Source organism: Cannabis sativa, chromosome 5 (genome assembly GCF_029168945.1).
Source record: "Cannabis sativa cultivar Pink pepper isolate KNU-18-1 chromosome 5, ASM2916894v1, whole genome shotgun sequence".
Classification (NCBI taxonomy): domain Eukaryota; kingdom Viridiplantae; phylum Streptophyta; class Magnoliopsida; order Rosales; family Cannabaceae; genus Cannabis; species Cannabis sativa.
This window is the reverse complement of record NC_083605.1, coordinates 45634558-45648712: the sequence shown is the minus strand read 5'-3', so window position 1 is coordinate 45648712 and position 14155 is coordinate 45634558. Positions and strand designations below refer to the sequence as shown.

Genomic DNA, 14155 nt, shown 5'->3' with positions numbered 1-14155 from the left:
TATGAAGGTGGCGCTGGCCCATATCAATTGTTTCGCAAAACAATACTTTGTTTGCTGAGCTCACCCCGCAAACAAGAGGAAGCACCCAAGACCCAACTACAATCGATAAAATTTGCGGCTGAAATGAGACTACACAACTTTAAAAATAAGGGGAAAAAAAAGCAAATTTTGATAAATAATTCAATCCATATTTTTAGTTAAGAATTTATAATTTAGTAAAATAGTATGAGTAAGTAAGTATATGACATTTGGTGTGTTGTAGGGTAGTAATGTGACAATTTGAAAAGTGCAAAGGTAGGCCAAGTTTTTGTATTTACTCCTCTGACCCAAAGCATTTTCATTCATTTATTATCTAACTCTTCAGAGACTGTATTTAAACAGACCTCCATTGACCGTACTACTAATACATTTGACCATACTAATAAATAAATAAATAAAAAAGAAGAAGAAAATATATATATATATTTTATTTTTACAAGAAAGAAGAAAATGTTTATTTGAGTTAAATTCAGTAATGACTAATCCTTCATTGGAACAATTTATTGTATTATATGTAAAACGACATAGTTTCATATGTATTTTTTTTTTTGGTTCACATTCTCAGTACTAAGTCTAGAATATGTCATTTTCTGTAACACTGAACAACAAACTTTCCATGTAACCATCACATGGATTTTTCAGACCAAACACAAACCAACATCACATTGATTTGTTTAAATTATTAATATTATTAATATGATTGTTGGGTTTATTTTTAATAAATATTCTCTTTTTATTCTCAACTAGAAAACAAAAAACACAGACAAAAAAGCTATTTTATAATCACAAACAAATATGTAATATTTGTAACTAATAATTTAATGAAGAAAAGGAAATTAATAAACAAATAAAAATTGAATCTTGTTTGTTTCTTTGACTAATCAGGGACCCCCATCTTCCCTCTCACCTCACCTCATCAAAACTTCATCCCTTTCAGCTTAAAAAGAAAAAGAAAGGAGAACCCTTTTCTTCTTTCTGAACTCTGTTTACATCAGAATAGTAATATGGCAAAGCTCTCATACCAGAAGAGGTGAGTTTTTTAGAGAGAGAAATAGTGAGAAAGGAAAAGGGCTCACTGGTCTAAACAATGGCAATCTGATAAGGACATGAAAGTTGGTACTTTGGTAGGCCACAGCCTGTCCAGCCAATGACATTGGTCTTTCCTTTCTTATAGTCAGATACAAAGACCACACCCCTCCTAACTCTTATATACAATAAAGAAAAAAGAGAAGTAAAGAGAGAGAAAGAAAAAAAAGGAAAAGAAAGAAATGTCTTGTCTTGATAGTAGCTCACACCTCACAGTTCACACATACACACACTTGCACAGACACACATACCACCTTTAATTCAAAAGCTCAAATTTTCAATTCATTTTTTTTTCTTCATATCTCTCCCTCTACTCTCCTTGTCTTTTTCTCGCTTCTTTTATTTTTATTTTATTTTATTTTAATTTCTTTTTTTGTTTATTTTTGCCTTTCCTCCTTTCCACCTCCCTCCTGCATTTTTTTTCTCTGTCAAAACCCTAGATTTCAAATCTAGGGTTTTGTTTTTCTTGTTGTGTTTAAGGGCATGATTGAAGAGCTGCCTGGGTTTTGGTGCTTGCTTTGCTGTCACTCTGTGAGCTTCTGATTTTTCCACATTTCTTCTGGGTACTCTCTGATTTTTGGTGATTTTAGGGTAGTTTTAGTTTTAGTTTTAAGCCTTGGCATCAGTTTTTTTTTTCTTTCTTACCTGCTATTGTTTTTTTTTTTTTTTTTGGGGTAAAAGATCAAAATTGCTTTGGGCTTTGCTAGATTTTTCGTTACTTGAGAGAAACCCATGTAAAACCCATTGTTCTTTAATTTCCCTGCACTTTCTCACTGTAGTTCTTTTAGGGTTAAATTTTTTTAGTTGATTTATAGGATCAGATTTCCAAAGTTCGTTGCTTTCTAAAGCTTTTTCTTTCAGACTGATAGTTTGAAAGTTTCATCCATATACGACTGGACTCTTTGCTTGGAAGCTGTTCAAAGTTTTGGTAGAGAGTTAAAGTTTTGAACTTTGAGGAGAGGGTGTTTTCAAGACTTTACTTTTTAGCGAATTAGATTTAAAACATTATAGGCTTTTTTCAGTGACTATTTTCTCACTAAATGCATGGATGGGAGAGAAGCCATGGCATTGTCTGCTGGGTCAGCTTCATACTACTTACATAGGGGAGGGCTTGGTGGTTCTGGGTCTGGATCACAACCTCCAGGTCTACAACATGCCCCATCTGGGTTCAGACCCTTGTCAAATACTGGCATTCCAAACCAATCCAATGTTAGGACCAACAACAACAACAACAACTCAATGGGACCCTCATTCTCAGTAGAGCCTTCTCGTGCCAATTTTCCTCATGGCACCAGAATGATTGTCAATCCTGGAATGCCTTCCAGTGAGCCTGTAAAGAAAAAGAGAGGGAGGCCTCGAAAATATGGCCCTGATGGGCCTGTTTCTTTGAGACTTTCTTCCATGTCTGCAACTCAAAATCTTTCACCAGGCTCGGCACCCTCTGGCCCCAAGCGGAGTAGAGGACGGCCCCGAGGGACTGGGAGGAAACAACAGCTAGCTAGTCTTGGTAACTATCTCCAGTGATGATAACTTTGTCATTATTTCTGATAGTTCATTTTTTGTTACTATTTTTGATACTACTACATTGTCACTGCATTTTTATACTTAACTGTTTAGCTTTTTATTCTCTTTCAAAGTTGGGTTTTGGTGATCTTATGCCATTTTTAATTAAGTTTCGAAGTTGTAATGATTTGTTTTCGATTTCATTGTTTTGGGTTCTCTTTATATTGCTTTCCACCTTCATATATTTAAGCACGTATGAAAAGTCCTTTTGGTATAGTGTTTTTGGTTTGCTTTCCTTGTTAAATCTTATATCTGTATCACTAATATTTGTTAACGTCTTGTCAATATTCTTGTACTTATGATAAGTTTGCTTGATAGGTGAATGGATGAACAACTCAGCAGGAGTTGCTTTTGCACCACATGTTATCACCATTGGAGTTGGAGAGGTATGTTATGTCTCTTTCATAAGAATGAAACTATTATGCAGAGGCATATTGTCCTCACCAGTCTGATGCAATGACAATGAGACTTATGGATTATCAATAATTTTCTGTATCGGGAAAATCTAGTTGAAGAAAGAACAAAAAAACAAGAGATGAAAAGTGCCTAATACTCTTGTTTTCATTTAGTATTTTGTGCTCGACCGCATTTCAGCTGATGAGTCTAATGGACTTAACTATGATGCTTGGCCAAAACTATATTTTGAGAAACTTATGGTGTTCTGTTGATCAATTTGCTGGGTGAGATACTTAAAGTCTTTACTTGCCTATTCCTGCAGGATGTTGTTGCTAAACTTCTTTCGTTTGCACAACAGAGGCCAAGAGCTCTGTGCATATTGTCAGGCAGTGGTATAGTGTCTTCAGTTTCACTACGTCAACCTGCTTCTACTGGTGTCAGTATCACATATGAGGTTCCAATATTTCTGCCTTTGCCTCTTGTAATTACATTTTTAGTTGACTGTTAAATGGTTTCGAGTCTTTTGTCTGTCATCATGCTTATTAAAGTAGATTGTTTTGAATTTCGTTGGTTTGTGGAGGTGAAGTTAAGTTGTAGATTTTGCTTCTTTTAATGTCTTAGTAGTTGGTTTTAGTTGGTCATTTGGAAATTGTTGTTGTGTTACTAATGAAAAGGAACAAAAAATGAAATTTTGATCTGTCTTATGATCAAAGTTCTTGGTGAGTAATGTGCTGATGAATTAGCATGGCTGATTTTAATTGGTAGTATAAAAGAAAGGCGATTGGATAACTTTATGCCAGAGCTAAGTAGCATTCAGTTAATAAAAGAAGATTGTTATGGAGTATGAGAACCTTTCTTATGCACTAGGTTAATCAATAAAAGTTGTTCTTTCATGATATATGCCAAAATTTGATTCCTTTGAATGAAGGTATACAAAAGATGGGTCACATTTTCAATGTTGTGGGGGTGGTGATAACTGTTATGTTTCAACTTTCTTACTAGCAGTGTTTATTTTTCTATTTAGTCCAATATGCTTACAAAATTCACATTTAAATTCATAAATTATTAGTTTTTCTCATTCCCTTTTCAAGTTCATACCTCTCTCCCTTTGATAAAATATCTAAAGCTTACATTACATTGTGATGGTAAATAAACCTTGAGACGCCATTGTCATTGACTCTGTTTAGTTTCTAGACCAACTTAACCATAGCATGTTGTTTCCACAACATTGCAGGGTCGTTTTCAAATACTTTGCTTGTCAGGTTCTTACTTAGTTTCTGAGGATGGTGGTCCCCGCCATCGAACTGGTGGTGTAAGCGTTTCCCTTGCTAGTCCAGATGGTCAAGTCGTTGGTGGTGGTGTGGCGGTGCTTATGGCAGCTAGCCCTGTCCAGGTATTTTCTTTCAAACCTGTCTCCTCCATTTTCAATTCTTGCAGGATTTTGGTGTAGCGCTGATGATAGGAGAACAAACGAAAACACTAACTAGTCTAACTCTTGGTGTTGTTGCTTTGTTTCTACAACAGGTAGTAGTATGCAGTTTTGTACATGGTAGTGCCAAGTTCAAGAGTGGTGGTAAGCAAGAAGCTAGTGGCCCCAAGAGTGACGAGAGTTCCGAGCCTCATCACCGTAGCATGAGTATTGATAAATTAGCTACACCATCTAGTGCTCCTCCATCTACTCATCAGAATTATACACCCTCTGCTAGTGGAATTTGGCCGGGTTCACGAGCGGGGGTCGATCTGAGAACTCCCCACCACACCGGCATCGACTTGACTCGTGGATGAAACATTAAATGAAAAAAAGAAACAGAAATTTGCATATGCAACAGACACATGGCAATTTTGTATATATGTGTTGTTGTAAATGAGAAGTACTGAATCTGTGAGAATTGTAACTTTGTACAACTCTTTCTTCACATCCTATGGTGTGGTAAATGAGTTTGTGCTAACATATCTTGTAACAAAAGCCATCATTGTCATCATTTTGAGGTTTGGGTAACAATAGTGTTAACTTGTTGAAGAAGTTTCTGGTTATTTGGAGGTCAAGTACACTCTCATATGTAGCTTATGATACATTCATTTCCAGTAAGTTTTCATTCTTCTTTTTTTAATTACAATTTTTGTCATATTATATTTATATTTGTGCTTATTTCAGCTCACCCATCTTGCTACTGGGCTACCATAATCAAATATGAATATGAATGGCTCAAAAATATTCTTTTATGAATTTGCTAAATTATTCACATGATTGTGATTACCAGGGCATAAACTATTTTGGGTAAAAATAGGATTTTTGGTCCTTAATTGGATAAACAAGGAGTGATGTATATTTAATTTAATTTTATGATGTATTTGATTTAGATAGTTTTAAATGGGATGACATCAATTTTTTTTATTTATTTATTTTTGTAGAAAAATGGTATTTCCAACTCAACTTTGAACAACAAACTCAAATATATTACAGTATTGCACCTTAAGTGGCGTTTAGTTGGGTGGAATGAAAACATAGAAATAGGAATAAAAATGAAATGGAATAAAATTTAAAATGTATAAAAAAATTAATAAAAAAATCATTAAATAATTTTTTATGCTACATTTGAATGGTCTTTCTTTTTAGTTAAAAATAGAATTTCTTTTTAGTTAAAAATAGAATGGACAATCTACTAAAATAATAGAAAAGACATTCTATTGGAATGACATTCTAATACTTTAAAATGCATCTAAACAAAAGAATAAAATAAAAATTATTTTTCGTTCTATTTCATTACTTCCAACCAAATGCCACCTTAATATCATTCTTATGCAAATTAAAAGGTGAGATTTGATATTGAAATACAATAATAGCATACTAACATTTCTTAATATATTGATGGGATGTGGATCTATGTATAATTATTTAAAACTCGAAGTCTAAATTTGCATTAAAAGAAAACAGAAGGACCCAATGATTATGTTTTTTTGTTTTTTGATTAATAGAAGGATTTAAATTTTAAACTCTCCACCATACCTTCTCACCTACTACTTAAACCTTTTTAACTGTTTGAGTTAGATTTAGTGGCAATTCATAGTGAATGCTCACCTACCCAACTTACTTAAATTGGCCTTTAATATATGTTTGGCTGCAAGGATTTGTTAAGTTACTCCAATTAGCCTTTAATCTATTTTTATGTTTGTCAAGAAGAATAAGTGGGTGAATAAAGAAAGTGGAGAATATTATACTGTTTGGCAACAAAGCAAGCAAGAGAGAAGGAGAAGTGTATGGATTTATAACAAACTCACCATTTTGAATCTTTCCACAAATGAAGGTTTTTTTAATAACTAACATGCTCAACTTAAATAATTGTTAAAAGAAGTATGGCCGAGTATGCGAAGTTGTGGGTGTCAAAGAAATTTTTAGCTGTATCAAATATCAGAATTTTTTCCATGTAGTTGTTGAAACTGATTATCAAGTAGTTATTCATGTAATTGGTTATTCCCATTAAATGTCTTATTCTTTTGGTTTGATTATTTTATATTGTAAACATCTAGTCGTCTACTTGTTTCTTTAAACAATATTTTTATTGTGTTTGTTAAACGATTAAAGAACAAGGTGACTATTTGTTTAGCGTGTTCAACTTGTTCTTTTTCATAATTTCGGTTTAGTGGGGAGTTTGTCCCTGCTGATCTTCAAGCTATTTTGTTAGCTAATTTGCTTAATTAATAATACACCAACTTTTTATTAAAAGAAGTAATAATTGTTAAAATATTATTTAGCCTATAGCACTTTAATACCCATAATCCACAATAATTAAAATTATAATTTTATTTGAGTCAAACTTCATATAGCAATGCACACTGTTGGCCCTGATTTTGTCCAAAATACGTGGACCAACCGGATGATGACATGTGGATGGAAAGGTTTAGCATTTAAACAAAATAACTAAGTCTCCTTAAAGCGCAGGATTACCTTAGACATGCCTCCCGGAGAAGGCATGTAAGTCTCGTATGCTCCCGGAGAGCAAGATTGCAACAAAGCATCTCCGGGTGGTGTAAGATTCTATCTGAACAGTCATCTCGCATTTAATGCCGCATGGGAGGAGGCGTATCGAAACTGCCATACGTAATAAAGTCTGACGGCACAACCCCCAATCTGTACCTACTAGGCTATGATCAATAAAGTCTAGTGACGACTACTCTGTGAGGAATCACATCAGTCAAAAAGGATTAAGGACTGCCCTCATAAAATCCCTACAGAACCTAGGGATTAGACCATGCATTACCTATGATAAAGTCATTGGGAATGTGTGGCTTTACTGATAGTTACAGAAATACATGTACCTTAAATCTAGGGATCACCCCACAAAAAACACTATAAATACCTCCCAAACTCATTAAAGAGGGGTCGAGAATTCTGGGTTTCATAAGAACTAGAAAAGGGACAATCCACCAAGAACATTCTCTGTAATAAATACTATCATAAATACACAGACTCGTTGACTAAGGCTCATTAACGCCCTAACCACGTAAAAATCTCTCTCTTAATTTCTTATAGCTCTCTAAATTATTATTATTATTATATTGGTTGCCGAAAACCTCGGTCAACATTTTGGTGCCTTTATTGAGAGCTGAAGGAAGCGTCTGAAAGTAGACAGTACATTACAACAAAACAACAATGGTGGAGACTCGAAGCACACGTCAACCTCACCCTCTTCAAGACGCTCAAGATCCAAATGATGAGGACGTGGCCTCAAGAGCAACTATGGGTTCTGAGGAGGAAGAAGGACCCCCTGATGACGACTACGAAGGAAACTTCGATGAGTACGCCTACGACGAAGGTAGCTACTCAGAGTTGGTACTCCTAAGGCAAAAGGCTGTCGATCATGAAGCTGAAATCGCAGCCCAAACGGAGCAAAACCAAAAGATGCAAGAGGTAATGCTGGCCATGCAAAAAGCCATGGAGGCAGCAGGAATCCACGTGCATCCTAAAGCCATCCCTGCTGGACTTGGAAAGGAACCAGAGGAATCCTCGCCAAGTACCCAAAAGCAGAAATCTAGGGAACCAAGCCCTATAAGGTATCCCACCGAAGGGAACCAAAAGAAAAACCCTACTTCCACTCGTGGGAAAAAGAAAAAGGTGCAGGATCCGCGAAAGGTCCGCTCGGATTTCCCAAAAGGGAAAGGTCCGCAGAGGGGCAAACTCCAAAAAGGGAGTCTTGGCCCTCAGGATTGAGAGGACCGAAAAGCGTTTTCGTGCACCAAGAGTCCGGAGGGAGAGGAAGAAGGGGGCAGAAATGTCCTCCCATTGATCTGAGAAATCAGATCAACGGGAACCAAGGTGATCTCCGGGATCACCTAGATCAAAAGAAATACGGACCCCCAGTCTCCACAGGAACGTTAAACGAAGGAATCATGGCGAAACTCGCCATACTCCGAAAAGACATCGCCCGAGTCTCCCGGAGACAGAAAGACGACGACTCCAACTCTGACTGTGAGGATCGGGAGCCATGTGCCAAACATATCCTGGAAGCAGAGCTCCCCAAAAATTTTAAGATGCCAGAGATGGCAGCTTATACCGGGAACTCTGATCCAAGTGATCACCTGTCACGGTTCAACCGAGTCATGACAGTCATGAGGGTCAGCAATGACGCCAAGTGTTTGTGCTTCCCACTTACTCTAAGCGGATCCGCGGAGGAATGGTTTAAGAAACTGGAACCAGGGTCCGTGGATTGCTAGAATAAGTTGCAAACCAACTTATGGAGACAATTTATCGCCGCAAGGAAAGTCAATCTGGAGGTCAGCGCCTTGACTAACATCAAGGAGCTGCCTACGGAGACACTGAAAAATTTCATCAAGAGGTTCTGGGAAGAAGCCTCTAAAACAAAGAAAGTAGATGACGGACAGCAGCTTGCTCTTCTCCAAGCAGGCATTCGTACGAGGACTCCATTCTGGAATGAGTTACAGCAAGAAGGAGCTTCAAACCTTTAAGACTTCCAGAAGAGAGTCCAGAAATACATTAACCTTGAAGAGGCCCAAATAGTGGCCTATGGAGGATACTACCCCACCGGAATAGCAGGATATGTGCCCGGAGCCTAGCTCTCAGGCACTGTGCCAGCAGTAACTCCACCAATGAGCTTCATACATTTTTCTACTACTCCCGGATATAGCCAAGGCCAGGCCTTGGCCCCCGCATCTTCCCATTTTGGAAATTCCTCAGGGATAAATGGACAAGCCCCCTCGCACTCCGCTCCAACCGCAAGTTTAGCCGGTCCTTCCCAGGGCTCAAGGAGTAAAAGGTCCTCCAAAGGCAGCACCCGGACGGAGGATAAGCGACAGAAAAGGGGGTATACTCCCCAATATACTCAGTACACGGAGTTAACGGACTCCCAGGAACGTGTATATTTTGCTACTAGGCAAAATACACACTACCGGAGACCACCTCCTTTGTACAAAGACAGCTCCCGAAGGCATCCCAATAAGAGATGCGAGTACCACAATGACATTGGGCACAACACTAACGAATGCAAAAATCTCAAGGACGAGTTTGAAAACTTGATCCGATTGGGACACCTCTACGAGTGGATCAAAAACCGTTTTCCCCACCTCAACCCAGGTCAGGCGGCAGGAGCTTTGCCACAAGGAGCACCAGGGGGTACAGTAGGAGTATTGGCTCCAGTTGTTCCCTTGGAGATGCCCAGCATGTTCCTGATTTGCCACCTAGACCCAACGGGAGAGTGGCTATGATCTCGGGAGGACCCCACATCGGAGGAACTACCCGCAAGGAGCTGAAACGGCACGCAGGGGCCGTGAAACACGATGAGGTTTGGGAAGTTACTCAACTCCCCGCTCAAAGACCCCGGCTAATGGATCAACCCATTACATTCACGGAAGAAGACGCTAAAACAGTGCGTTTTCCTCACCATGACCCATTGGTCATAGAGATCCCCATTGCCAATAAGATCGTGGCCAGAGTCCTGATCGACAATGGGAGTTCCGTGAATCTGCTGTTCAAAGAGGCCTTCACTGCAATAGGCCTAACGGACCGAGACCTTTCACCAAGTGGTTCCCAACTCACAGGGTTCAATGGAACAACACTTATCCCTATGGGAAAAGTGAGGCTTCAAGTCACCTTGTGCCCAGACACACCCCAGAGCACTTTCAAGTACTGCACGTTTGTGGTGGTGGACTGCCTAACAGCTTATAACACAATCCTCGGCCGACCGGCCTGGTGGACTTTGGCTCAATCACGTCAATACGACACTTGTGCCTGAAATTCCCAACCCAGGAGAATGGGATAGGGACCATGAGGGGAAACCAAGGGGAGGCTAGGCAGTGCTACAACATTGCTGCCCACCTACGCGTGTTGATGGTCTGAGAAATTATTGAGCTAGAAATGGCGGAAGAAGATGAGTTGGATCCCCTTGTGGGATCCGAGAAAATTGTAGAACCAATGGAGGACGTCGAGGAAGTGTCGGTGTGCGACCTTGACTCCACCAAAGTACTCCGGTTAGGAAAGAACTTAGAACCGGAGGAAAAAGAAAAAATAATAAAGACATTGAGGGGTGCCATCGACGTTTTCGCATTGTGCCAAGAGGACATGACTGGCATAAGTCCCCACGTCATCACCCATGTCCTCAATGTCAACCTGGACATGCCTCCGGTCCAGCAGAAACGACGTCCCCTCGACTTAGTAAAGGCCGAAGCCTTAGAGAAAGAGGTGGACAAACTATTAACTAGTGGCATGATTCGAGACGTCTACTACTCAGAATGGCTAGCCAATCCGGTCCTGGTGCCAAAGCCTAACGGGACCTGGCGAGTTTGTATAGACTTCACTGATCTAAACAAAGCTCGCCCAAAGGATTGTTTCCCCCTGCCCAGGATCGACCAGATGGTAGACGCCACCTCCGGATTCAAACTACTGTCCTTCATGGACGCGTACGCCGGTTACAACCAAATAAAAATGCACGTGGCGGATCAAGAGTGCACTAGCTTCAGGACTGATAAGGGGGTATACTGCTACCTAGTTATGTCTTTCGGACTGAAAAATGCGGGCGCGACTTATCAAAGAATGGTGAACCGGATGTTCAAAGGCCTCCTAGGGCGAAATATGGAGGTATACGTGGACGACATGCTAGTCAAATCAAAAGCATGTAATAGCCACATAGACGACTTAGAAGAATGTTTTGAAGTGGTCCGAAGATACGGAATGAAACTCAACCCGAAGAAGTGCACTTTCGGAGTTAAGTCAGGGAAGTTTCTGGGCTTCATCGTCAGTCAGAGGGGAATTGAGGCAAATCCAAAAAAAAATTCAAGCTCTCCTGAGCATGCCATCCCCAAAGAAACACAAAGATAAGCAGAGCCTAACCGGAAAGGTTGCTGCCCTGAGCCGTTTTATCTCCCGGTCCACAGACAAGTGCCTTCCCTTCTTTAACATCTTGAAGAAGTGTCAGAAATTTGAATAGTCCGACGAGTGTGAGGATGCATTCAAAAAACTAAAAGAGCACATGGCCAAACCTCCAATCCTGTCAAAGCCCGTTCTCGGAGAGGACCTTTTCCTATACTTAGCCGTCTCCGAGCATGCGGTCAGCGGAGCCTTAGTCCGGGAAGAGGAGAAAACTCAGCATCCCGTGTATTATGTCAGCAAGCACATGATAGGAGCGGAGACGCGGTACCCAGTCATTGAAAAACTAGTTTTTTGCCTCCTAATGGCCTCGAGAAAGTTGAGACCCTACTTCCAAGCTCACCCAATCATGGTATTGACCAACCACCCACTTCGGCAAGTCCTACAAAAGCCAGAGGCGTCCGGAAGGCTCCTCAAATGGGCAATGGAGTTAAGTCAATTTGACTTGCACTACATTCCCCACATTTCCATAAAGGGACAAGCGTTGGCAGACTTCATCACCGAGTGTAATGAAGCCAAAGCTACCACAAACATACCCACACCGTCAGTCCCAGCATGGAAAGTATTTGTAGACGGAGCCTCCAACGAGAACAGATCCGGAGTGGGGGTCGCAATGATATCTCCGAGTGGACTTCGAATCCAGGCAGCCCTACGGTTCGACTTCTCAGCCTCAAACAATGAGGCCGAATATTAAGCCTTGATAGCAGGGCTAAGACTAGCAAAGACCGTGGGGGCTAAAAGAGTGGAAGTCTACAGCGAATCCCAGCTGGTAATGAACCAGGTGTTGGGAGAGTATCAGACGCGCAGAGAAAGAATGGTCGCGTATGTAGCAATAGTCCAGGAACTGCTCCACAAGTTCACAGACTATAAAGTGGAAAGAATCCCCAGAGAAAAGAACGCTCACGCGGACTTCCTGGCTAAGTTAGCTTCAGACAGTGAAATTGAGAAACTGGGGGTAGTACTCGTGGAACACTTGGCAGAGCCAAGCATCAAAGTAAAAGAGGCCATAGCAACGGTTGGGCAAGAACCCAGCTGGATGGTCCCCATCATTGAATACATAACGAAAGGTGAGTTGCCCCAAGAAAGGGCACTGTCCAGAAAGATTCAGTATCAGGCTCAACGTTATGTGATGATGGACAAAATTCTCTACCGAAAAGGACTCAGCATGCCTTATTTAAGGTGTGTATCGGACCCTGAAGCTAAGCAAATTATGCTAGAGGTCCACGAAGGGTTCTGTGGAGATCATACAGGAGGACCAAGTCTCTCAAAGAAAATATTGAGACAAGGGTACTTCTGGCCAACAATGAAAAAAGATTGCATAGACTACGTCTAAAAATGTGATTCGTGCCAAAGGTTCGCGAACATACCGAGAGCTCCTCCCAATGAAATTACCCTGATGACTAGTCCCTGGCCCTTCGCGGTCTGGGGAATAGATCTTATTGGGTCCCTGCCAACAGGAAAGGGAGGAGTAAAGTATGCGATAGTAGCAGTAGACTACTTCACCAAATGGACGGAGGCCGAGCCAATGAAGACTATAACTGCTAAAAAAGCACTAGACCTTGTTATTAAAAACATAGTGTGTCGCTATGGCTTGCCTCACAAAATAGTCTCTGACAATGGAAAGCAATTTGATTGCGAAGAGTTCACTGACTTCTGCAACCAACACAGAGTCGTTAAAAGCTTCTCCGCGGTGACAAGGCCGCAAACAAACGGACAAGCAGAAGCAGTCAACAAAATCCTAAAGGTCACCCTAAAGAAAAAGCTGCTGGCCTGCAAAAACAACTGGCCTGAAGAATTGCCAAGAGTGTTATGGGCCTACCGGACGACCCCAAGAACTACGACCGGCCACTCGCCTTTCTCAATGGCGTACGGTTGTGAAGCAATGGTCCCAGTAGAAACGTTATTCCCGTCCCACAGGAGAACGACTTATGATCGAGCTATAAACCAAGCTTTGTTACAGGAAGCGCTGGACCAAGTTGAAGACTCCGGGACGAGTCTCAAATACGAATGGCAGCTTATCAAAAGAAGGTGACTAAATATTTTAACTCCAAAGTTAAAAACAGAAAATTCACTATTGGGGATATGGTCTTAAGAAGAGTCTTCCCAGCCACTCAAGAACCCGGAGTGGAGGTACTTGGGCCAAATTGGGAAGGGCCATACGAAATCGAGGATGAGATCGGCTCCGGAACCTACAAGCTAAAAAGGATGGACGGAACCATTGTGCCAAGGGTCTGGAACGCCGATCATCTTTGGAAGTATTACCAATAGTCCAAATATGTTAACTTAGGCTTTGTTTAAAGAATTTGTACCGTCAAAGTGTATGCAACCTCTAAATTTTAAATAAAACTGAGTGCCTTAAAAACAAAGTTTTCATGCCACTCAGGGGGGTACTAAGGCATACCACACTGACAGATGTAAAACAGGCCAAAAGTAAAAACAAAATATCCTGATCCAAAGGGCAGGTCCAAAAGAAAAAATATGCATCAAAATGATCATATATATATAAAATATCCTAACCCAAAGGACAGGTCAAAAATATATATAATACAAAGGGCCCGGGGACAGGCCATAATAATCGTCTCCCCTTAGAAAATAAAGCAGCTATGTAATTAAAATTATCTTGAAGAAAAGAAAAACAGCTGTAAAGAAAAGAAAAAAAAGAGAATCATAATGAAATGGGCTGGACTCAGCGGC

General features: G+C 40.4%; 1 protein-coding gene across 1 annotated transcript; it reads left to right on the top strand.

Moving 5' to 3' along the window:
* Positions 1–954: 954 nt before the first annotated feature.
* LOC115716406 (AT-hook motif nuclear-localized protein 5) lies at positions 955–5195 on the top strand. The gene is made up of 5 exons (XM_030645192.2): positions 955–2632; positions 3007–3074; positions 3407–3538; positions 4319–4477; positions 4609–5195. Exons 1-5 carry the CDS (start codon positions 2170–2172, stop codon positions 4867–4869), a joined length of 1083 nt encoding a protein of 360 aa, XP_030501052.1. The 5' UTR covers positions 955–2169; the 3' UTR covers positions 4870–5195.
* The last annotated feature ends 8960 nt before the right edge of the window (positions 5196–14155 follow it).

What these genes read in the sequence shown, in the direction of transcription:
- LOC115716406 (XM_030645192.2), top strand. Translation starts at nt 2,170, where the DNA reads ATGGATGGGAGAGAAGCCATGGCATTGTCTGCTGGGTCAGCTTCATAC. An exon ending in TCACCATTGGAGTTGGAGAG is followed by an intron (nt 3,075 to 3,406) that starts GTATGTTATGTC and finishes CTATTCCTGCAG; the next exon opens with GATGTTGTTGCTAAACTTCT. An exon ending in TGGCAGCTAGCCCTGTCCAG is followed by an intron (nt 4,478 to 4,608) that starts GTATTTTCTTTC and finishes TTTCTACAACAG; the next exon opens with GTAGTAGTATGCAGTTTTGT.